This window comes from Neltuma alba, unplaced genomic scaffold (genome assembly GCF_004799145.2).
Source record: "Neltuma alba isolate B1F8T4 unplaced genomic scaffold, ASM479914v2 tig00011543_pilon, whole genome shotgun sequence".
NCBI classification, from domain to species: Eukaryota; Viridiplantae; Streptophyta; class Magnoliopsida; order Fabales; family Fabaceae; genus Neltuma; species Neltuma alba.
This window is the reverse complement of record NW_021636205.1, coordinates 553,332-578,209: the sequence shown is the minus strand read 5'-3', so window position 1 is coordinate 578,209 and position 24,878 is coordinate 553,332. Positions and strand designations below refer to the sequence as shown.

Below are 24,878 nucleotides of genomic sequence, written 5' to 3'. Positions count from 1 at the left end.
ATTTACAGAGATGCGTATATCGATCATTTTGTGTTCAATGAACAATTGGTTAAATGTGTATATCTCAATGTTGGGTAAACAAAACCATATGTAAGGGGAGATATTGTTCGTAAATAAATCGGCATATGAAATTTTTTAAGCATGTAGTGAGAAAACAATTTGCAAATTAGTAAACTATTATCCCTAGTACCCAACAGTACATCGAATAGGATTGATTCTAATAGGAGAATACCTATACTTTAGCAACAAAAAAACAAAACAAAACAAAACAAAGCAAAGACATGCAGCATCACGTTCCAAGACCAAACTAGAGCTCCCACCGGCGACGGCTTCAATCCTCGCTTCTGATGAACGAAGGGGAAACAATCCCTCTGGTAATGCTTGATGAAACCTGGAGTCATCTTTCTTCCACACGTCATTATCTTTCTTTATGCAAAAATAATTTGAAAAATAAATTAACAATATAACTAGAAAATTCAAAACTAATATTACAAAAGTAAATCTCATTATGCATAAAAAAGAGGAAATCTTACCTTTTTTTTAAAATCATTCTAGTGGTAAAAAATTTCAAAAACCAGTACTTATTAATTAATAAATATTCATTTCCCCAGGGGTGAAACTGCTTCTCCACTGCAGCGCATTTCTCAACTCCCCCAGAAGTTACTTTCTTCTCTTCATTACATCTCTGTTTATTTTGGTAGACACATATATCTTTTTATTGGAAGTAATGCCGCTCAAGAAATTATTAGATATTAAATATAGACACCTCTTTTAACTGGAATTTAAATATTCATTTTGTGAGAAATTAATCTCTTCTACTAGGTTCAACTCTCACCAGTATGTCCATTACATCTCCTGCTTTGTCTTTCTTGTTGCCTCTTTTCTTCACTTCAGTGGTAGGCAGGCAGGCCTGGAAAAAAATCTAAAATGGGCCAGGGATGTTTGGATTTCGCTTTTTGGAAGAAGCCCAGTTGTTATTGAAGAGAAAGGAGTGCTTTAATTTGTATTTTTTATTTTTTTTCCCAGAAGGCATTCTCAAGTTTGCTCCTTTCTGGTCCGAGTGAGAACCCCCCTTAAACCCTAGTTCCTCAAATGCTGTGATCTACAGCTCAGTCAGCTAAACCCCATGGCCTTAGCAAGAAACCTTCTCTTTCGTCGCTTGCATTCGCTTCTGGAGCCCCAAAATGTCGCCTTCGTCTATCACATTATCCTTTCAAACCCTCCTCACTCCTACAAAATCCCTCCGTCTCATCGCAGACCCTTCGCCTCTTCCTCTCAAGCCCTCGCAGAATCAGACCGAAAGCATGCCTTAAAGTCGTTGCATTCTCTTTTTCAGAGACCTCCAGAACGGAGAAGCGTTCCGAAAAACGAGAAGCTCAAGGGAAAATTGAAACGGGATGAAGCCGCTGGTTTATCTGGGAAAACAGGGAGCAAGGGCAGTGAAGTTGGAACCGTAAAAGACGTCGAGAAGAAGAAGAAACCGGAGAAGAAATTGGTGAAATCCAGGCAATCGAAAGTAAAATTCATAGAAGAGGAGGAGATCGGTAAGGGGGAGCTCCAGGAAAATCCGAAAGAAGGTGAAGCCGGGGGTTTGTCGGAGAAGACAGAGCATAAGAAAAGTGAAGTTGGACGCGTAGAAGACAAAAAGAAGAAGCCGAAGAAGAAATTGAAGAAACCCAGGGAAGTAAAATTCATAGAGGAGGAGGAGGGGGTAGTTAAGGTGGAGCAGCCAAAGAAACCTGAACCAAAGAGATTGTATGATTTGTTTGGTCAAGGGGAGGAATCGAAGGAAGCTAATCTGGGGAGATTAAGTCATGGAATCACTCCTGTTGATGAAACGCATGAAGAAGTGAAACAGAGGGAGCCAGTTGGTTTAAAGAAGCTTTCGTTGGACATGGAAACGTTTCTATCTTATTTATACAAAGAAGGGTATTTTAGAGATGCCAAAACAGTTTGATCTTAGCTTGTTCGATATTGAATACGCCCGGCATTATACATTGTCAGCGGTGCAGAAGTTCTGCAGAGACAAGCAAGAAATCTCCAAGTAAGATAACGCTCTTACATTTGTTGGACTCATGGAGAAGATGCATATAGAAGAATATGAACATTTAAACTTATGTCTTCCTTCAGTTCTTGGCCTTGATCTCTTTCCTGTTGTGATACTTGAGTTTACTCGTTTGACTATTGGTGTTGATTGTCAATTATTTCTGCCATAGGGATTAGGGATGATCTTTTGGATTTTAGAAGCTTGAGTTTCAAGGCTTAAACCCTGTAAGGGAGTAGCTTAAAGGTTGCCCTATTCCACTCTTCCTGATGGGCCGTTTTTTCGTTTTGTATATACTTGGTCTACTACTTGACTTATCCAAACGTGGTTGATGCTGAATATAGGGTTTCGTGGCTTGTGTTAAGCCAGAAATATGAATATTTCAGGGTTCCCTCGTATCTTTTCTGTGTATTTTGATGAGTTGAGTATGTTTGTTCTAGACTTCTAGATGTGCATTTTGTTTGACATCTAGTTGGAGCATTTTTTGCGGCATCTATCCATTTTAGTTTCTTTGGTTCATGATTTTTTTTTCCTTCCATCTTTTTCTTTTTTAACTGGTGCAGTTTCATTGTGATACTTTTGCTACCTTCAGCATATGCTAAAGATCCACAAAACTGACCTTGCCTCAGAATAAGAAGATGAATGTAGATCTAGCTATCAATAATATCACAAACTTAATTCTTTGACATTTTTAAGTCTAGCTTTCTGCTAGTGACTCTTTGATAATTTATGAGTGCTGTTCTGATTGTTCAACCGATGAACTTAGAAAAGTTATATTATCCTGTTTGCATGAAGTTAGGTAAATTAATTTGTTGCAGGAGGAGGCTGCCAATATTGATGTTTAATCAGTGGCTTTGTAGTTTTCAATTTCATCTTGGCCTAAGCTGGTACTCACAGCCTAAGAATCTAGTCAGTGTAGTGAAGACTAAATAGTCGTAAGAAAAGCAAATATTGCATGCAGTTTCTTGGCAATAAAAAAGCATAAAGGATTGAAATTTTGTTGCATGCTAAGAAACTTGCACGTTTAAGAGTCCTGCTTGTGATATGCGGTAGTCTGGTCATCTAGGTCATACGATCCAATTGTGTTGTATCAACGTGATTATTTAATATGTGCAAAATATATTCATATTGTGAACATAAGCAGGTTGAGTTCTATATGTCCATGTTTATATGTGCTAATATGAAGTTGGATTTTACAGATGGCTTTCAGGAAGTCATCTGAAAGAGGTGGCAATGTTTGGCTGCCCGTCTGCCAAGAGGTCTCAAGTCAATCCTTGCAAAAGACTGCGATACTTTTTTAAGATTCCAGAGAACACTGTAAGGCACATCTTGTATACATACTTTCTGCATTTTTGTCAAAAAATTTTTTTTAAAAAAAAAGAAAATACTATATAAAGCTGTAATTGCTTGACTTCAAAATTTTCAATTTTGTTATCCGTCAGGTTTGCAGTAGATGCATGCTGAGAGATTCATGCAAGTTTGCGGATCAAAGTGTTTGGCGGACTGATAGCAACAATTTGGATCTGGCTATGGCAATGAAGGTCATTTGCTCTTATGCCTTGTCTTTAGTGCATCCTCAGCTGGTTGTTCCAGATAAAGTAAACAATTCAGTCAACCAGTTGCTAAAGGAGGTTCTGAAACTGAGTAAAACCTTATGATAATGGTTCTGGGTATATAACCAAAAATGATACGCCTTTTTCCCCCTACCTCACAATTTTATCTGAAGAATTAAGATATATACAGAACATGTGATGACCTGATGAATTACAGCCTTCAAGTTATAGGGGATTCATCTGTGATCGGTTGCAAATGTAATCAGGCCTTACAAATCCTTTTGAAGATTGCTTTTCCGACTAGCCAAGCATTATATTTGCAATACAAATCAAGAAAAAAATGATCCCATGTCTGCAAAATTAATAAATAAAAAAAAAATTCTCACATCTGGAATTCCTTCAATTTTTTGATGGGACATGGATGTGGACGTCTGCTCTGTTAGCTGATTTTTGCTGTTTGCACTGAATGTTTAGACCTTTAAGATTGAGGTAAACTTATATGCTGAGGCAAGTGATCATTTTCTGCCTCTTTCATTCCTCATTTCTTACTCTGTAGATTTTGTTTATTTTTCATGCCAAAGGAAAGACAAGTTATGGTAAATTTTATTGAAATGTTTAAATCTTAATATCATGAATTATAAGTTCTTAAATATAAGAATTTGGGAACATTGGTCAAAATTTCTTAGTTATGGATGTAAATTGATCAAAATCCCTCAATTATGAATGTAGTTAAAACTCAGTCCTTACTTTTGTTTTTATTTAGGGTCTGTTTGGATTGGTACTAAAAAAAATAACTTGTTTTCAATTTGGTTTTGATAAAAGTTAGATTGGGTAAAAGTTAGATACGGTGATGTGATTTACATTTGGATTGATTTTTACGAAAGTTCATTTGTAAAGTAAAAAAGTTGTTTTGATAATGATTGAATTAGTAGGTTTAGTTTGTAGAATGATCAGAATGGATAATAATAAAAAATGATTAAAAATAAGATTTTACATAATATAATTTTAAATTATTATAATAAAAAAGTATATTTAATGAATAAAATATATTTAAATTAGAAATCATATTAATGTGAAAATTTTTGAATAAAGCATTATTATACTCTTCCGATTCTAAATATAAGATATTTTTTTGTAGTATGTGTGATTTACATGATAAAATAGGTTTTATATTTATGATAGGAAGAGTATAATTAATTCGATGATATACTCTACACAATTTATATAATTATAAAATAAAAAATAATATTAAAAATTAAAAACATTATAAAAACCATGTTCAAAATTATTTTCATTTAAGAGAATAAAAATAAATAAATAATTTAAAACTGATTGAGAAGCACAAGAAATATGCACAGAAAAATATAAGAAGAACATAAATATAGAGTCAAAAATGCTTTTTGATTCAAAAAAATTAATTTTACAAAAGTCGTAAGTAAATTTTAGATATTTTTATAATCGTACTTTAAAAAAACTGTTTTTGGCCTATAAATCAGTTGGGTTAAAAGTGAAACCAAATACAATCAAAATTGTTCAATCTAGTTTTTAGTCAATAAATAGTTAATAAGTCACTTTACAGGCTCAACCAAACAGACAGGCAATAATTTAATTCTTATCATATGTAACTCGTCCAAGGTAATAGAAGAGATTATTGACACTGTTCAACAAAAGCTCATGTGCTTCCGACTCATTCATTCCCCTCCAAAAATTCCCCTCTCTTTCTCTCTTTTTTGAATAAATTCGCCTTTTTCTTTAGTCCTTCTCCATTGTGGGGAGGTTCACGGAAAGGAGAGGGAAAGAGAAAGAAAAGAAGAGCCAGCACGGTCTCCCTCGGTCAATATTTGTTTGGTTGTCCCAGTGAGACTCAGAGCGTGTGTTTCGATAAAAGGCATTCTAATGCTAAAACTGATACGAGGAACTTTACTAACGCACCGTGAAATAAGGAAAGATGACAAGGAAAAGGGACAAAATTATTCTTAAAAAACCTAATAATTTGATATTATCTATCTTTAATATAAAAGCCTGAGACTTAATTTGAGGATATTAAAAAAATAGTTAAATCATTTATTTATAATAAATTGATATTGTCTTACTTAAAATATGATTATTAATCATATATATTAAAACTACCTGTTGACAAAAACTCCTTAGTATGTATAATCACCATAAACTTATTTGAGGTAAAATGGATAAATGTTAGAAATAAAATGAATTGATACTTTATATGTAATATTTTCAAATTTTCTCAATAATATATTAACTGTTTTTATAATCTTAATTTTAATATTTTTCTTAGAATTCTTATATTATATACATAATAATTTAACAAAACTCATGCAATTTTTTAGTCATTTTACATTTAAATATACTTTTTATTGTCTATACAAACAAGTTTCAACTTTTCAAATGATTTTTTATAAACACCAATTCAAATATAAACCACATTATGTTAATTAATTTTGATCATAACTTAAATTTACAAAAGTCAGTCGAAATAAAAATTAATTTTACCACAACTAATCTAAACACAATAATGATGCTTTTGTTACTAAAGCACTTAATTAGAATAGGTCCCAATTAATTTGTAATTTATGATCAACTTAGGTTGTTACTTTTAAGGAGCAAGTTATAAGTTTCATTAGATAAAAATATAAGTGATGAAAAATGCAATAACATGGACCTAAAATAAAATACAAAATTCCAATTCTAAATACAAGATGCAAATATCCTAAAATTTCTATAAAAATTAAATTAAACTAAATGAATGCAAATACAATTTTTTGGGGGGATTTTTTAAAGGAAAAATTAAAATGATAAATAAAGAAAATTAACTGGAAAGCAAAAAAAATTAACAAATAAAAGTGAGAGGTTTCTCTTCAGATACAGTAAAGGAAACAACTTAAGATTTTTATAAAGTTAACTTTCATAATCTAAATCAATTAATTAGACGAAAAGAAAGTGATAAGAGAATGAAATTAATAAGTTTAATTATCTATTTGAAACAAAAGAAACCTTTAATTTAAAAAACCCTTAACTATTAGAAAACTCATAATGATGTAAATTTGATTAATTAAACTCATTAAAGACAATGACAAATAATTTAAATTAATTGTGAAAATTATGCTTAAAATTATCCAATCAAACAATTAGATAATTTACTAACTCAATTAAACAATCAAGACTCCAAAGAACCCAAATTTGTAATTTTTTTTAGGTAAAAAATGTGTAACTCAAATTACATTGATAATTAAATTTATAATGAAAATTCAATTATAAATTCAACTAACAATACAAAGGTTCATAAACAAAAATTCTAGCAAGTATCTCAACACAAATAAAATTCACATATCAATCTAATTCAAGAATAAAAATGATAATCCAGAATTAAATTGTCTCACAAAAATACAACTCAAAATTATTTAAAACTAAATATCTTAAATCTTTGAATTAAAAAGATAAGTAGAATATTACTTTCTTGTGATCTTCAGGTGCTAGTTCAAGGCTTCAGCTTCCTCTATGCTTATCCCAAATTGTCTCTCAAAAAGCTCAAGCTACCTTAAAAATTATCCTTCTTACTCTAAAGTCGTCAAAAGCCATGGCCATGAGGAGTGAAAAGCGGAAGATGACGATGACGTGGTCTCCTCCTAGAATCAAGAACAGGAATTGTAGGTGCGTGACGTGTGTCGAATGCAATAGGAAAAGTGGGACAAAATGATATTTTTTTAATGAGTTGAATGGCAAAAAGGAAGAGATTGATGGATGAAGCTGCGTGAGACCAGAGGAACGGAGATGAAGGGAGAGATTTTACGCCAATGCTGGCCATGGAATGAAGGAAATATTTTAATGGGAGGAAAAAAAATTTGGATCAAAAATTTAAACTCATTAATAATTAATTGATCCACTTTATATTAATCATTGGATTGTATTTGAATTCTTAAAAAAATCTTGCACTATTAGATTTTTTATATGCTTTTCTTTAACTAACAAAAATTTAAATGCATCTATTAATAGAGATTATATCTAAATATAATATAATCTACATCAAAATTAAATATTAGGTATACACAAAAATAAGACAAGAAATTGTACAACTCTCCAAATATCAATTTTTTTAAAAATATGAGACTTGTTTCTAAAAAAATAGACAATATTAATTCGGAGAAAAAAATAAAAAATCACAAAATATTCATATTTTCAATCCATCTCAATTTTTATGAAAATCCTAAAGTCAATCCATTAATCCAATAATACATAAGAAACCTTTAAGCCCAAATATCATTTAAATCCTAGATTAATGTGGGATAAAATATGTAAAAATTGATTTTATCACAACCCTCTATTATCTCCAGCCACGTAGCAGATGCAGAATCCTTAATATAAGAGGTTGTTTGGTTTTTATTTTGATCCTAAATAAAAGAATGTAATGTACTTTGTCTGACGTACTCATATGTTTTTTTAAGATAGTTTTTATAATAATAGTAGTTCTAATCAAGATACTTGATTAGTAAAAATATTTTTGAAAAAACCATAACTCTTTATTATAAATAATTAATTTAATTACTTTTTTAATTAAATTAGTTAACTAACTCTGGTGTGAGAATATGAGGTAGTAATTATATTCTCAGTCATGTTAGGCTCCCTTAGAAGTCACATCAGCTTTTTTTTTTTTTTGGGAATAAGACAGAAGTTTCATTAATACAGAACACTGCCCAGTGTAAACCACTATCCGCCTAAGAAAAGTAATTACAAAAAGAAACAAACAAGCATAATTGACTAAAGGAGACAAATATCGTCGACTAGTCGGTAACTACGGCCTTTTTCTTTATTAAAGTTGAAATTATTGCTCTTTGTCAAAAAAAAAAAAGTTGAAATTATTGCGCGCAGCTCTGAACAAAATGAGAAACTCATTTAAGAAAATAGTGTTATTCATCATGAGCCAGCTCAAGCTCAGGGTATGCAAGCAAAACAAACACGTCAGCTTGTTTTTTAACAGTGCCAAAAACTTCTTTTCCCCCAAGGATGAGTTATGTATGATAAAAATTAATTAATTTGTTAAATAAAAAAAATTAACAACTAAGTTTTAATGAGTTAAAAGTTTAAAAAACTGAGTCATAACTATGTTAAAATTTGAAAGAACAAAAGAATAATTTTTTAAAAATATTTTGCTGACAGTTAATTTCATTTTCGCACTGTGCTTTATCTATACATATATTTTTGTCCATTTTTTTCCAATTATATTCTTTGCTCATTTTAATCGATCTGTGAAGGGTAACATATGAAATGACGGCGTAAAATAACTCAGACTCATAAAGAGTAATAATCATTAAAATATCACAAGAAGGATAACTTTTCCCCCTCAAAAATGATATAGCATTTTAAGTACTCTCCAATCTTTAATATAAGACCTATTTAACTAGTTTGATTAGATTAAAAAAGTTAGGTAAGTTAGTTAATTATAAAAAATTTGACATGTTTTTCCTAAAATACCATAATCATCTTTCTTAATATCCTATCTTCCTCTTTTACTTAATTATGATTGAAGGAGTATCCATAGGGGTAATTTAGAGAAAATTGATAAATATGATAAATAAGTCTATTTAGAACTAAAACCAACTCAACAATTGGGTCTTATATTAAGGACCAAAGAAGTGTAAAAGAACTCATGATAACAAGAAAGAAGCATGCAATTTAAGAGTATGAGTTTTAACCCTTTTTTTTTCCATTAATGATTTTTTTTTAAAAAATGTATATGATTAATTAATATCATAAAATATTTTTAGAAAAATTAGAATCTAGAAGCATCTTTCAATTATTTAGAGTTTGCACAATAATTTGTACCCTTAATAATTTATATATGATTAATTCTGGGGAACATTATGTTAAAAGACCAAAATCAAAAGTAAATTATGCTAAAGGAAACCGTGAATTTTATTTTGGGTTTTTAACATATTATAACAGCAATAAAACCTTATCCATTGATTTCGGTTTGGTCTTTTAACATAACCTTATAAGAAAAATTTACAAGTTCCATCACAATTCCATGGAAAAAATTGTTCTTATTTTTTATTTTTAAAAACAGATTATTATTACTTTTACAAAACACTTAACTGAAAATTAATTATAAAAGAAAATTGTTTTGAAAAAAGGAAATCAAATAAAGGCTTAGTTTTTATATTGTACTTTTTATTATGATTTAAAATATATCTTATTGAAGTTAATATTTGAATAATTAAACATATGTTAAATTACTTAAGTCCATTTTAACAATGACCAAACCTTGGCCTTGATTATTGAACCATTGTTTTGCCCTATCCAACTTGTTCAATTTTTAATACCTTGAAAGTTACATATGTGGCTTCATATTATTTTACCATGAATGTGGGGTTATTTAAATTAAATTTGGACAACTTCATATTTCACGTTACTCATTTTTTCAGATTTTTTGAAAACTTAAGTTTTACTTTTGATAAATATGAAATCTAAATAAAAATAAGGATTAATGTGCGTCCAACATTTTGACATATCTTTTTAGATGTATCGAGTATCTTAAAGTATTTTGTAACTCATCCAACTTTACATGTTTTTAGCCTTTTAGCATACTAAAATATTTAATGGCACAATTTCGCCCTTGATGTATTGATTTTTTCAGAATCAATTATATTCTTAAAATATCTTTTTAGGAGCAATTTTTAATTTTTTTTATTAAGTCCTCAAAAAATTCATTAAATGAATGTGCATCAACCATTTTAAAGTATATTTTAGTTTTTAGCCTGTTGGACACATATAATATATCAACATTAACCCTAAAGATAATTTTATAATTATCATTTTAAAAAATAAATTTATTATCATCACAAATTACAAATTAAAAAATTTTAAATTTAGAGTGTTTCCATCCTCATTGTTATCAACGCAAATCCCTTTTGGAAAGCAAAGATTTTTGCAAACCCCTTTTGGAAAGCAAGGATTGTTGATGGTGAGTTTGGCGTACACTCTATTGACACTTGGCTCTCAATTTTCATTAACTTTATGTTTTCTGGTTAATAAGATCATTATTATCATCTGCTTTTTTTTTTCTTTTTTAAAGTCTCTCTTTAACAAAAGTATATCTTTTGTCTTTAACTTTACATAAGATTCTAGAGAAAATAACAGATAAAAAAGGTAGAACATATAATATTTTAATTTGAAAAGCTAAAGAAATGTAAGGATAGAGAATAAAGTCATTTCCAAATTAAAATTTTGAAATTCAGTGAAATAACAAATATACCCTTTGTTTTTTTTTTTTAAAAAATAGCTCAGCCCCTCACCAGTGGCCGGCCACCACTGACGACTACCTATCGGCGGCCGGCCATTGCTACTAATGCCTGCGCCGGCCACAGGTGAAGGTTTTTTGTCATAGTTTTTTTTTGACTTGGGAGAATATTACAAGAAAGTGGTAGGGGTGGGATTTGATCTCATTACTCCTTGGCCATTTGGGCCATCAAAGATTTCTTAATCTTATAATACAAACAAAAATATAAGTTGACTCTTCTACTGTGACTCCAGCCCATGACAACAATTTACCTGGGGATGACAAGTTTTAATTAAAAAATAACAAATCTAAATTTGATATTAACAAAACAACTTTTCCTGATACATAATAAAAAGTAACATATATGTTAATTAAAAATGACCATAATTTATTTGAAAATGACACATTTTTACTGAAAAATGACATGTCTTTAGTGGAAAATGACAACAATTTATTTGGAAATGTACATGTTATTTCTTGTTATGTATCAGGAAAAGTTGCTTTGTTAATATCAAGTTTAAACTTGTTATTTTCCAATAAAGATATGTCATTTTCAAATAAATTATTGTCATTTTTAATCAATGTACATGTTATTTCTTGTTATGTATCAGGAAAAGATACATTGTTAATATTAAGTTTAGACTTGTCATTTTCCAGTAACGACATGTCATTTTCAAATAAATTATGGTAATTTTTAATTAATGTACATGCTACTTCTTGTTATGTACTAGGAAAAGTTGATTTGTTAATATCAAATTTAGACTTATTATTTTTCAATTAAGACTTGTCATCCCTAGATAAATTGTTGTCACGGATTGGAGTCACAGTAAAAGAGTTAACTTATATTTTTGTTTACATTATATGTTTAAGAAATATTTGGTGGCCCAATAGTCATCTTTCTTTTTGTTGGCCAAAATAACCAAGTGTTAGTGGGATCAAATCCTACCCCCACTACTTTCTTGAATTATTCTCCCATGCCAAAAAAAAACCTGTGACAAAATGTTCATTGCTGACTCCCTATGACGGTGGCCCACCGTCGGAGGTGGCCGATCGCCAATGAGGGGCTGAGCTTTTTTTAAAAAAAAAAGTCAAAGTATTTTTATCATTTCAGTGAATTTCAAAATTTCAATTTGGAAAGGATTTTCCTCTCTATCATTATATTTTCTTAACTTCTCAAATTGAAATATCATATATTCTACCTTTTTTATTTGTTATTTTTCTAAAAACCTAAGATACAACCAAACACACAAAATACTGGAAATAAAAAAAACAAACAAGACAAAAACAATTAGAACCCAACTAGAAACACGGATTCAGGTAAAAAAAAAAGAAAAAGAAAAAGAAACATGGACCACGTCAGCCAATGCCTTCCCTTGGAGCCTTGCAAGTACCTACACTACCCTTGGATTCCCTTCCTTTGGTCGCGTCATGAGCTAAAAACACGACGGGGCATAGGCTAGCCACTCATTGTGGTTCATCCTGCCAAAATATCAACAGCTTTGTTACCTCTTTTTCACACAAGAGAAATGCCTTTTGTTACTTTGCAAAAAAGTAGAAGACTTGTAGAAATCTTGACTTGCTTTTCTTTTCTTCTTGCCACTATTTCTACTGCAACATCCTTAGCTTCTCCTTTTATCTCTTGTGCTTTGCTACTACGTGATTCTGCAAGCTGCTTCTTCCTCCTCCTCCTTACTTCGCTCCCTCACAGAGTTATTCTCTCCAAACTGCAACAGCCAACATAAATGGAGTTTGGGATCTCAATCTCTAAACTTTTATATCTTTTCTTATTTGGATGCTTCGGTTTGGAAGCTTTCACAAACTATGGATCCACTGCTCAACTCATACCAGAAGATGAAGGTTTCTTAATTAAGCCCTTTCTATATTTCTTACTCCTTAATATATATATATATATATATATATATTACTTTATTTAGCATTATGATCAATTCTTCCATTTCCATTTGTTTTCTTACTGTCCAAAGAAAATCACACAAAAGAAAGGGCTGAACATGATGGTTGATCTTGAACAAAGCAGTGATAAAAAAAACCGTCATCACTTTCGAGACTTGATCCCACCCACCAAAAAAAAAAGAGGGAACTAAGTAATTAAATTGATTCGAACGTTTTCCTTCCTTCTTTCTTTTTTTTTTTTCTTTTCTTTTTTGGCCAACAAGATTCCAATGGTTGAAAACTATAGTGATTTCTTTTACTCATTATTTGTCAATACTTTAATTTAATGCTAAGATTAAATTCACTCTTCTCGTTTGCACAGTTTGGTTATCTAACGACGAACATATTCCATTCAAAGAACCATATATAAGTAATCAATCATATTTTTTTGCCAACCTGGATAGATGAATAAAGCTTAGTAATCTCTTTTTTTAAATGAAATGGTATATAATAAAAAAATATAAAAAATATGACTTGACAAAAACTGTTAATGTTAATAGCAACTTTAATGGTAGGGGAGTTTATGGTCAAAATATTAAATATCAGGGTCCTTAATTTAAACTTTTAAAGGTTAGGGAGGTAATGTGCAATTGACTTAAAGTTTAGGAAATTTTGTGTATTTTGGCTTATTAAAAAATACTTTCATATTTAGTGTCGATGTGCATATTAGGGAAAACGTGATTTCTGCTCTCATATTTGGCATCACTGATGCTGTTCTGGATAAGAATCAAGATAAGATTTTTAAAAAAAATAGATAGGTATTTACGATGGCTCAAGTTTATAGGCTTAGCCATTACTAGCATTTTAAATTGAATTTGAACTATCTTTGCGTGATCCATATGTTGGACAAGTTGTTGGCCCCAAAACAAATTTTGTTGGACATGTTCATCAATATCAACATACCAATACATGTCAAAAATAAACGAAGTGGGCCACGTACGGCAAGTACTTTGAAATTTCTTTATACATACATATAAGGATTACAGATGTCTATGAACATAAAATATAGATGTTGAGGTTCTTACTTTATGGTGCATGGTTTTTACTTTTACTTTTTATTTTTTGAAAAAACTGAATTGTGTTTGATGCAGTGAAAGTTCTAAAAACAATATCATCGAAGATAGAGAACTTGAAATGGAATGCGACCCCCCGTTCCTGTGTCGATGAAGGATTCAAAAATGAGGCCTTTAATACAGCAAATAGCGTGACGAATGTAACATGCAATTGCAGTTTCTCATTTGGCAAAGTTTGTCATGTTACAAATATGTAAGTTCATCTATGTATATGGTTATAATGTAACCCTTTCAATTTGGATACGAATCAAGCTCCAATCTGAATTAATAAGTTGTGTTTAACGAGTTACAAATAATGTCGAAAAGTTTTCTCTATTATTTTTTATTCCTTTCTTGATTTGAAACTAGTTGATTTGATATTGAGATACATTTCTATGATATTTAGAATAAGTTAGCTCTGGCTGCGTCGGAATAAAATTAATATTCAAATGCATATTGGTGCTATTTTTTTTGGCCAACATATTGGCGCTAATTATAACACAACTTATTTTATTTTAGCTCTGTGTAAATAGTTGTAGTAATGTGTTTTCTTTTATGATAGCATTGCCACGGGTCTCAATTTATCGGGACTTTTACCAAGTGAATTTGGATTCCTTACTTATCTGCAAGAACTGTAAGTAATGAAATTTTTTTTTAATTTTATTATTGGTTAAAATATGTGTGTGTGTGTGTGTGTATGCTTAGTTGAAATATGAGAATTTGTGATCTAAAATGTAACTTTTATATACGGCACAGTGATTTGTCTCACAATTATCTAAATGGATCAATCCCAAGGAGCTTTGCTAGACTCCCTCTTGTTACATTGTAAGTAATCATGGAGTTGTGAATGAATATATATATATATATATGGTTATTTTCATGTATGTTATTCATGCATGCTTCTGTATATACAAGCTCAAATTATTTGACCCTATGCATTGTTCATCTCTTAAACACACGTCATAGACGTCTTACGGCTAACGCAATCAGTGGTTCAATTCCAAACGCTTTTGGTGAAATTACAACTTTAGAGGTTTTGTAAGTATAAATCATTACACATTGAGTTTTAAAAACTTATTGTTGTATTGAGAAATAATTTTATGGTTTTTGCTACTCTCTACAGAGATTTGGAAGATAACCTGTTGGAAGGAACTCTTCCTTCTAGTCTCGGAAAATTGACGCAGCTACGCATGTTGTAAGAATATTATTTCAAGTGCAAATAATTTTCTTTTATCTTATTAGTTGCATTGTGACTACGACATTAGTCTTGTTATAGATAATTTTTCATATTGCTTTTGGATGTGTTATTTGTTTCTAAGGATTTGGAACTTGTAGGGATCTTTCTGGAAATAACTTCTTAGGGGCAATACCTGAAAGTTTTGGTAATATGAAAAAACTAGAATATATGTGAGTGGTATAATATGATTTAATCATTTCATTATATTTTATTTTTGATGTTGTGTTGGTCTCTTTTAAATTCTAAAGTTTCTCTCCTAACACTTTTGCAGCTCTTTAGATGGCACCAACATATCAGGAAAATTACCCAATTTTATTGGGAACTGGACCCAACTCCAAACAATGTGAGTCTAATATACTATCTATCATAATGCTTTCCTTTTAGATAAGATGCTACCTTATGAACTTTGATTAACAAGCTTGATGAAGTTCAGTGCTTTTATTTTTAATTACTCCTCCATTCCATTATATTGCTCTATTTAATTTGTTGGATATTGTTGAAAACAAAGAAAAAAGAGAGAATTATTATAGGACTCCAACAAAAGAATGTAATCACTAAAAATTCAGACAACAACAATTAAGCAACGAGTAGTGATAAGATTTAGTAGAAAAATGCCCATAGATTTATGTTGATCACTTGTCATTTGGATTTATATATTTTTCTAGGACCCCAAATAACTCTAAAAAAAAAAACATATTTGGGCAGGCATTTGCAGGGAACGTCCATGGAAGGCCCCATTCCTACAACCATATCTCACTTAACAAATTTGTCTTCTTTGTGAGTACTTGGTCTTTTGTAATTCATCCGCATACTGCTTGATGGTTATGAAATTCAATTTCAACAGAAGAATATTTTCTTGTCATTGATACTTTTTTTTATTTAATTTTTGATTCAGCATGATATCTGATTTGCATGGACCAGCGATAATGAGATTTCCTAATTTGACAAATTTGAAGTCATTGGAATACCTGTAAGTTGAGAATTTGTTAATAAAAAATGAGCTATATATATATTCTCAATGAATTTTCATACTTTGTTTTTCTCTTAGGGTGTTGAGAAATTGCTCCATCCATGATTCCATTCCAAATTATATTGGTAAAATGGAAAAATTATATAAAGTGTAAGTTACTTCATCCTCAAACTACGAATCCAAAATCCTCTAAATACTATTCCCAATTTAATGTTTAATCGACAACCTGATTCCTAACTTAGAGCTACTTGCTTTTATTATGGACTATTCATTACTAGCAATATTATTTTTTCAGATATTTTTATGAAGCAATATTTGTGGCCTCATGTATTAATTGCAGTTTTATTATGGACTATTTATTACTAGCAGTATTGTTTTTCAGTTATTTTTATGAAGCAATATTTGTGGCCCCGTGTATTAATTGCAGAGATTTGAGCTTCAACAAGTTGACCGGTAAAATCCCAAATAGTATAAGTAGCTTGAGCTACCTAAATTACATGTAAGGGAGCATTCTACACACATATATAACTTGATTTTGTTTTTTTTTAAAACTTAATTGCTCTTTTTTTAATGGATCTTTATTAATTATTTATGTAGGTTTCTAAACGAGAATTCTCTGACTGGAAATATTCCTGATTGGATATTGCGACGGCAAAATTATAATTAGTAAAATAGTTTAATTTTATTTGTCATTACTAAATATAGTTCAATGCCATTCCTATTTGAAATTAATTACCATAAATCTTATTGACAAAAACATCTTTAGCCTTTAAATCTCTCATCATTTTTAGTTAATCCCCTTTGCATAATGTCATTTTGATTTGAGCTTTGACATATGAAAAAATTTGAGAGAATTGTTATGAAATCTCAAGGAAGGAATATAAGTCCCAATGACAATAAAACAGCATGTAATGATAAGAAGAAGAGCCTGGCCAACCAACTCGTCTAAACTTTAGCTAATAATATATATATATATATATATGTATATATGTATATATAAAAAGGAAAAAACTTACGTGTAATTTCACACTACTTTCTATTGTAGTGATTTCTCTTACAACAATTTTTTAGAGACTTCTGCGACTACTTGTCAGTATGGAGATATGTGAGCTCCTCTTCTCCAACTCCAAACTACTTTTTTCTTGTTCTTAAAGACATTATGCAACAACTGTAAGCCTTTTCCTTTTTTTGGTTATACAGAAACCTAGTTTCTAGTCTATCATCTACAGCAAACACCTCGTAAGATTACACTTCTGGCTCTTGTTTCACTCATTCTAAATGCTTTTGATTCATGTTTTGTAACTTTTATTCATCTTGCAGGCATACTTGCCTAAAAAGGGGCCTTCCTTGTAAAGGAAAACCCAAATGTGAGTGTCTTCTTGCTTATTTCGGAGTTTCCCATGACGTTATGTTTTTTTAGTTGTATTTTATTTTTCTTTCACAAACCTTTTCAAGATTTTTAACTAAATAATGTAGATTTTAGTGAACGTAATGGTAAAATGACTATCAATATCATATGACAATATATATAGAGAGATCATGATCTTATGAATTTGATCATTTGGATTCTCTTATAGAGGTGATTTTTGAAGAGGTTGTCCCTATATGTAGATCATTCATTGTTCATAAACTGTGGAGGAAAAGATATTGAATATAAGGGGAATAAATATGAAGGAGACAACAATCCTGGCGATGACTCATTCTTTCCTAATGAAGATAAATGGGCTTATAGCAACACAGCAGGAGTATATTACTATGATAGTTACATAGTAACAAACATATATTCCCTCAACACTAGTTCTGACCTCTACCAAACAGCTCGCGTTTCTCCTCTGTCTCTCAAGTACCATGGCCTCTGTATGATTAATGGACATTATAAAGTCAAGCTATATTTTGCTGAGATTATGTATTCTTCTGACCAAAATTTCTATCACACTGGAAGGCGCGTATTTGATGTTTCAATCCAAGTAAGTCTCACTATGTTGAATTTATTTTTTTTCCCCCTAATGATTAGAGAATTCCATGAATAGTAAGAAAATAAGACTCTCTACCCATGAAGCCATACAGTTGAAGAGAAATAAATATTGTGGGACGTGTCACTATCAAGTAAGCTCACCACTATGTTTATTTATCTCTTTAATGGGTGGCCAAATGGCTAATTATAAATGAGAAATACTTACATCCTCTTGGAATGCCCCGTCATCAGTACCCTCTCCAATGAAAATGTTTCAAGTGTATCCCACAAATTTCTCTTGATTATTTTTATCCCTCCATGACCTATAATGATAAAAAATTTGTGGGATCCATAAGAAAGGACACCTGGAGCATTTTCATCGATGGAGCATGGATTATGTGACACTCGAGGAGTATGCAAGAATTTCTCATTATAAAGACAAGTACTATTACTATATATAATGATTTAACATGCTTTCAATTGTTTTCACTGCGTATGTTAACAAAAGTTTTGAAAGGTGAAACCTTTGTATGTACATCTTGACAGGGTAAGAACTATTTGCATGATTTCAACATTATGAGGGAAGCTGGCGGCGTTGGTAAGGGCATTGTCAAGGACTTTAATGTTCATGTTAAAGATAACACCTTGGAGATTCATCTGTACTGGGCTGGAAAGGGAACTACCTCTATTCCTTATGATAATGGTGTGTATGGACCTCTTATATCTGCTATTTCAGTCACCCCAAGTAAGTCAAATCTCATATTTATTGGTTTATACTCTTTCTAGCTTAAGCTAAGAGATGATGCTTTTGACTTTGATATGAATCATAACTATTACTACTTTTTTGTCATATAGATTTCAAAATTTCTTGGATTTCTGGTGGAGTCATTGCTGGAATTGTGGTTGGGTCATGTGTGTTCCTCATCATACTAATAGTAATAATATTCGTCCTCCGAAAAATGGGCTTACTAGGTGGCAGCAATTCAAAAGACAAACGTAAGATCAAAATCAAAATTAACAAAACTGGTATATCTATTGATCATTTGGTATAATATAGTGAATTTTTTTTTTTATATGCCTGAATTCTATCATGCAAGTCAAATGGATAAATAATGATTTTTGCATATACATAATTATTTCCAAGTTTCTTGTAATTTCAATGTATTTTGCTTTGTATTTATGTAACTTTTATTTTTGATGCAGAACTTTTGGATCTAAAGACGGGTTATTTCTCTTTGAAACAAATCAAAGATGCCACTAATAACTTCGCCCTAGAAAATAAGATCGGTGAAGGAGGTTTTGGACCGGTGTACAAGGTGATTTTTAATGTATCATATTTATATTTAACCAAGATTACATGATTAAATAGCGTACCGAATACACTTATAAAGAGATTAAAATTTTGGTGTGTGTTGATCTAAGGAAGATTATGAAAATTGAGACTAGATAATTCATTGAATTGCAGGGTATACTTTCAAATGGTGTTGTCATAGCTGTGAAACAGCTTTCCTCTAAATCAAAGCAAGGGAATCGTGAATTTGTTAATGAAATTGGAATGATATCTGCTTTGCAACATCCAAATCTTGTAAAGCTTTATGGATGTTGCGTTGAAGGAAACCAATTGTTGCTGATATATGAGTATATGGAGAACAATTGTCTTGCTAGTGCTCTTTTTGGTAAGAACTTGATTTTTTTTTACAATAAAAAATTACTCCTCCCGTCCTTCATATAAAACCCATTTAATTAATTTGATTAGATTAACAAAGTTAAGTAAACTAGTTAATTATAAGAAGTATGGCATTTTTTTTAAAATACCATAATTATCTTTCTTAATATCATCCGTCTCTTTTCTACTTAATTATGGTTGATAGAATAATCTAAAAAAAATTGATAAATATAAGAAATACATCTATACTTAGGACCAAAATTAACTTAGTAATTAGGTTTTGTATTAAGGATAAGAGGAATACCATATATTTAGTATTAATATATTATAAGGAAAAGATAAAATTGATTGAGTATAAACAAATAGAAAATTGTTTTGATATACATACTCTTATTGTGTGTGTGTGTGTTACAGTATTACATCGCTTATCATACAAATGTAAAATCTTGCTTATATTATTTGCCAACAACTTTTAGTTATATCTTTTTTTAAAAGACAAAATTTAGATGCTGTATTTTAGGCTTTTTTTTTCCTAATTCAAATACATTTAATAGTTTGAAACAACTTCTACAAATATTTAATTTTTATTGAATGACTTGATAGTAGTTTGTTATTAACTAATATACCATTAATATTAATGATAGGTGGCCAAGGAAAAAAGATGCACTTAGACTGGCCTACAAGAATGAAGATATGCGTAGAAATAGCAAGAGGATTAGCTTATCTTCATGAGGAATCAAGGCTGAAAATTGTGCATAGAGATATTAAGGCAACAAATGTCTTACTTGATAAAGATTTGAATGCCAAGATCTCGGATTTTGGATTAGCCAAACTTAATGAAGATGAGAATACTCATATAAGCACAAGAATAGCAGGAACAATGTCAGTATATATTCTACTACATCTTTTTCACTGGATCAATATAATTCTCATATTTGGTTTAGTAATAATATTAATAGGTTTTTTCTTCTTTCACTTTCCTTGCACATTCTTTGTTTCATGACTTGATTATTAACATTGTATGTTTTTTCTTACTAGTGGTTATATGGCTCCTGAATATGCAATGCGAGGATACTTGACTGACAAAGCAGATGTTTATAGTTTTGGAGTTGTTGCCTTAGAAGTTGCCAGTGGAAAAGCAACACAAGTTTACAGGCCAAAAGAGGAGTTTGTTTACCTTCTTGACTGGGTTAGTGATATGTACAACATTCTTTATAAAATCAATGGTTTGATTGAATTTCTAACAACTGCATATATACCTTCATGTAATTGAAGGCCTATGTTCTTCAAGAGCAAGGAAACCTGCTTGAGCTAGTGGATCCATGTCTTGGTTCAAGCTACTCCTCACAAGAAGTCATGAGAATGCTGGAGCTGGCACTCCTATGTACTAACCCATCTCCAACTCTGAGGCCATCCATGGCCTCTGTCGTTTGCATGCTTGAAGGAAAGTTGCCAATCCAAGCCCTACGTCGAGAGAGTGATCAACAGGTTTCCAGATTCAAGGCCTTGGAGATACAATCATCTCAAGAAAGCCATACCCAAACCTTTAGTTCTTCTTCTATATCAAAATCACATGAAAATGTGAAGCAAATGATTGAAGCAACGGATTGTGCATCATCACAATACAATTGTAGTAGTTAAACCTTAGCTGCTTCTGCATTCTCATATAAAAGTGTGAAGAAAGGGTTCAAAGTAATGGATGGCTCAATGGTTTGATTCCTCTGTTTCTCTTCCGTGTGATAAAGATTTCTCTTCATCCGGTAGGCTTCTCAAGAATTCCAACTCCATATAATTTGATTAGAATGTAGGTTGGAAAACAAGCATGAAACTGCAATCTTTCATAAACGAGTAGATATTATTTGAAGAAGGAAAATCTAACGTGAAATGTGGAGAAGAATTTACATGTGCTAATTAGTTCCTCTGTTTTGCAGTTTAAATGTGATGTGTAATTAGCACAATGCACAGCATTGTCTTTATATATATATATATATATATACACACATATATATATCTTTTTTTTTCTTATTGAACTTCCCTAATGCAAAATGCTAATTAATTCATTCTTGTTTAGTTTTCTTGTGTGACGGAGAGTTTTGTTTTTGGTAAAGAGTGAGTGCCCAAGCCCAATCAGAAACCTATGATAAACCTTATTAGCTAAACCCCTTTCATCTTCATATGTTCCTTCAACATCTCTTGCCCTTCCTAGTAACCATAGATTTGGGTGTCCGCTGCTCCCTCTTAGCTTCTTTTTAGTTTTTCATCACTTCCTAAATGCATTTTCTTACTTTTTGTCACTAGATTCTTAACAAAAAAAAAAGTAAATGACATTTTGATATTTTATGGGCAAAAAAAAAAAAATGTAGTTTTTGATTTTTTTTCTTATGATTTTTAGATAAGAAACTAAACAATTTTAGAATATTTTTTCTTTAAAAATGTAAAAAATTCAAAATTATACCATTTCTTGTTCATAAACTTTTAAATGTGACTCATTTTACATATAATTTGGTAATAAAAAAGAAAATAATATTTTGAAAATCAGAAAAAATTAAGAGACAGCCAAAAAGAAAAGAGAATTAAAAGAAGGCAACTGGCATCTCACATGTAATAATAGTTTAAGTTTCTATCAAATTAAATATGGTTGAGGCTTTTCCATGAACATCAAAAGCAAGAATTGCACTTTAGACTAAAGAACCTAACAACGTTAAAATTTGGTGATAATTGAGAGGGAAGCATCCTTTGGCATTTGGATACAATGTTGGGTGGGACCTACCGACTGAGAAGCAACAAGCTTTTTCTGGTTGATCCAAGACTCATGGCTAATTTTTCTTTTGTAAATAATCAAAATTCGTCATCTCTTGCAAATTAAGAGGGGATACACAACAATAACCTACAAATTTAAACTAAACATGATCATCGCAATTATTCACATCTATACTTTTTCCATTATTTAGGGATAGGCCACGTACATATTAATGCATGAAGTATCTTAAGATAGTATTTTATCCCTCTAATTCTAAATATAAGATCCCTTTTCACTACAGAATAGATTTTATAAATTTTTTTGCAAAAAAAAAAATCCCAAGAAACAATGAGATGAGTAGGGATGGATTAACCGCAAAGGACTTGTAATTAGAAAAAGAGGCAAAGGAGTGACTTATGGCGTGAGGTCCACTTAGCACTTACCCCAAGCAGCTAGAGTTTAGACCTTTATGAGTGTTTTTTCCCCCAGCTATACTTCAACGTTTCTATTTAGTAATAAAAGGAGCAAAATTATGCATCATAATAATTAGTATTATGACTTTACATTAACTTTATATTTTAATAGTTTTAACACCATCATCTTATAAACTAATACTGAGTTTTATTTCCTCGTAATGTTTTGATAAAAAGAATCTCGAGCCATCTAATGGTAATCGTACATATTTATTTCTCCAGAGAATTGTCGTAGAAGGCGAATACTTTGACCATTGACCTGTCCGTATCATCCTTGAAATAAATATTTAACGGAAACTTAGTGTAAATTACTCCCTCACACATCCACATTTTCCTGACATGTTTGTTGTCTTTTTTTTCCATATTAATGGGAGATTATTATATTATCACTACTAGAAAAAAGACTTTTAACGTTGCAAAATAACGGCGGTTAAGCAGAAAAACGACGTGGAAAAAAAGGCGGTGTCATTTTTGTAAATAAAATGAAGAGGGGCTAAACTTTCCACGGCGGTTTTTAAGAAAACCGCCATGGAAAGTGTGTTCTTCTAAACCCGCGGCGCTCGAGTTGCTTCACTTTCTTTCTCATTTCTTCAGTGCGCCGTGGTCCCCCTCTGCCCCACCACCGAAAAACTGTTATTACCGGCCATTCCCGCCACTATCCCACCGTTTAAACTCCTCCATTGAGCTTGCGGTGCCTTACCGCCGTCCGAACGCCTCTCATTTCGCCTCATTCTTGCTCAGCCGCGGTCCTCTCCATCCCACCACCGAAAACCGGTCATACCCCACACTATCCCACCATTGAAACTCCTGCATTGAGCTTGTGGTGCGTCCACCGCCGTTCGCCGCCGTCCGCCGCCGTTTGAAGCCCTCACTTCGCGTTTGAGTCTTCTCTGCTCTCTGTGAGTATCCTCTTCTTTCATTCTTTTCAATTTTTTTTTGTTTTATTGAATATTTTGGCCATGAAAATCTGTTATATATGAAATGAGTTTGTTAGTTTTACATTATGATTGGCTTGTATTGTTCATTTTGCATTTTCTATGTGGTTGAACTGTGGATTGGTGTTGATTGGTGGGTATTGGATGTGAGAAAACCTTAATTCCTTCTTATATACTGTATTAGAAACATGTTTAAATGTTTGGAGTTACTAGTTGTGAAGTTTTTAAATTTTTTTATAATTTTTTGATATTTATTTCGAATTTTTGGTAATTTTCTTGTAATAAATATAAGAATTTAGTAATAAATAATCTGTTTGTTATTTTGTGGTTTTTTTCTTCGTTATGAATTTTGATTGATAGTAAAGTGTTTAAATAATCTGTAGAACAATGGATCGTAGTTGGATGAAAGCTAAGAGAATTAGCAAGGAATATGAGGATGGGGTTGAAAAGTTTCTTGAGTTTGCTTAGAGAAATGCCCCTAGTAAAAAGATGGATTGTACTATTGTCTTGTGTCAAATGTTTAAACAATAGTCGACGGAGTATTTCTGAGATAAAAGAGCATCTTATCTGTGATGGGATAAATTTGAGGTATACAAATTGGATATGGCATCAAGAAGACTTTGGTGATAGAATTTCAGATATGTTTCGTGATATAAGGTCTGAATCCTCTACACAGTTTTCTTCCACCTTTGAAACTTTGTGTAGTGATGCAGAGACACCTTTATACCCAGGGTGCAAAGATGATTACACAAGATTGACAACCGTATTGAAACTAATGAATTTGAAGGCAAGAAATGGTTGGACCGATGCTAGTTTTACGGAATTGCTTGAATTGCTGAGTGATATTCTTCCCAAAGGGAATTCACTTCCGAAACGAATGTATGAGGCAAAAAAGATTTTGTGTCCGATGGGTTTGGAATATGAGAAGATACATGCGTGTCTTAATGACTGCATATTATTCAGAAATGATTATGAAGGGTTGAATAAGTGCCCTAAATGTGGGACTTCAAGAT

At 31.2% G+C, this 24,878-nt stretch overlaps 3 protein-coding genes across 3 annotated transcripts; all 3 read left to right on the top strand.

Moving 5' to 3' along the window:
* Positions 1-1,055: 1,055 nt before the first annotated feature.
* Positions 1,056-3,984, top strand: LOC114714826 (FK506-binding protein 4). Its single transcript, XM_028899604.1, has 3 exons — positions 1,056-2,044; positions 3,244-3,361; positions 3,487-3,984. Exon 1 carries the CDS (start codon positions 1,127-1,129, stop codon positions 1,955-1,957), a length of 831 nt encoding a protein of 276 aa, XP_028755437.1. The 5' UTR covers positions 1,056-1,126; the 3' UTR covers positions 1,958-2,044; positions 3,244-3,361; positions 3,487-3,984.
* On the top strand, positions 3,089-3,702 carry LOC114714807 (uncharacterized). The gene is made up of 3 exons (XM_028899577.1): positions 3,089-3,093; positions 3,244-3,361; positions 3,487-3,702. The coding sequence occupies exons 1-3, from the start codon at positions 3,089-3,091 to the stop codon at positions 3,700-3,702; spliced, it is 339 nt and encodes a 112-aa protein (XP_028755410.1).
* Positions 3,985-12,611: 8,627 nt separating the features above from the next.
* Positions 12,612-21,701, top strand: LOC114714821 (probable LRR receptor-like serine/threonine-protein kinase At1g53430). Its single transcript, XM_028899600.1, has 25 exons — positions 12,612-12,745; positions 13,930-14,104; positions 14,453-14,524; positions 14,647-14,715; positions 14,857-14,928; positions 15,014-15,085; positions 15,226-15,297; positions 15,399-15,470; positions 15,833-15,904; positions 16,023-16,097; positions 16,176-16,247; positions 16,525-16,596; positions 16,695-16,763; positions 17,143-17,202; positions 17,298-17,336; positions 17,418-17,464; positions 17,709-18,064; positions 18,598-18,796; positions 18,907-19,047; positions 19,255-19,367; positions 19,517-19,727; positions 20,362-20,599; positions 20,756-20,906; positions 20,993-21,395; positions 21,621-21,701. Exons 1-24 carry the CDS (start codon positions 12,631-12,633, stop codon positions 21,356-21,358), a joined length of 3,000 nt encoding a protein of 999 aa, XP_028755433.1. The 5' UTR covers positions 12,612-12,630; the 3' UTR covers positions 21,359-21,395; positions 21,621-21,701.
* The last annotated feature ends 3,177 nt before the right edge of the window (positions 21,702-24,878 follow it).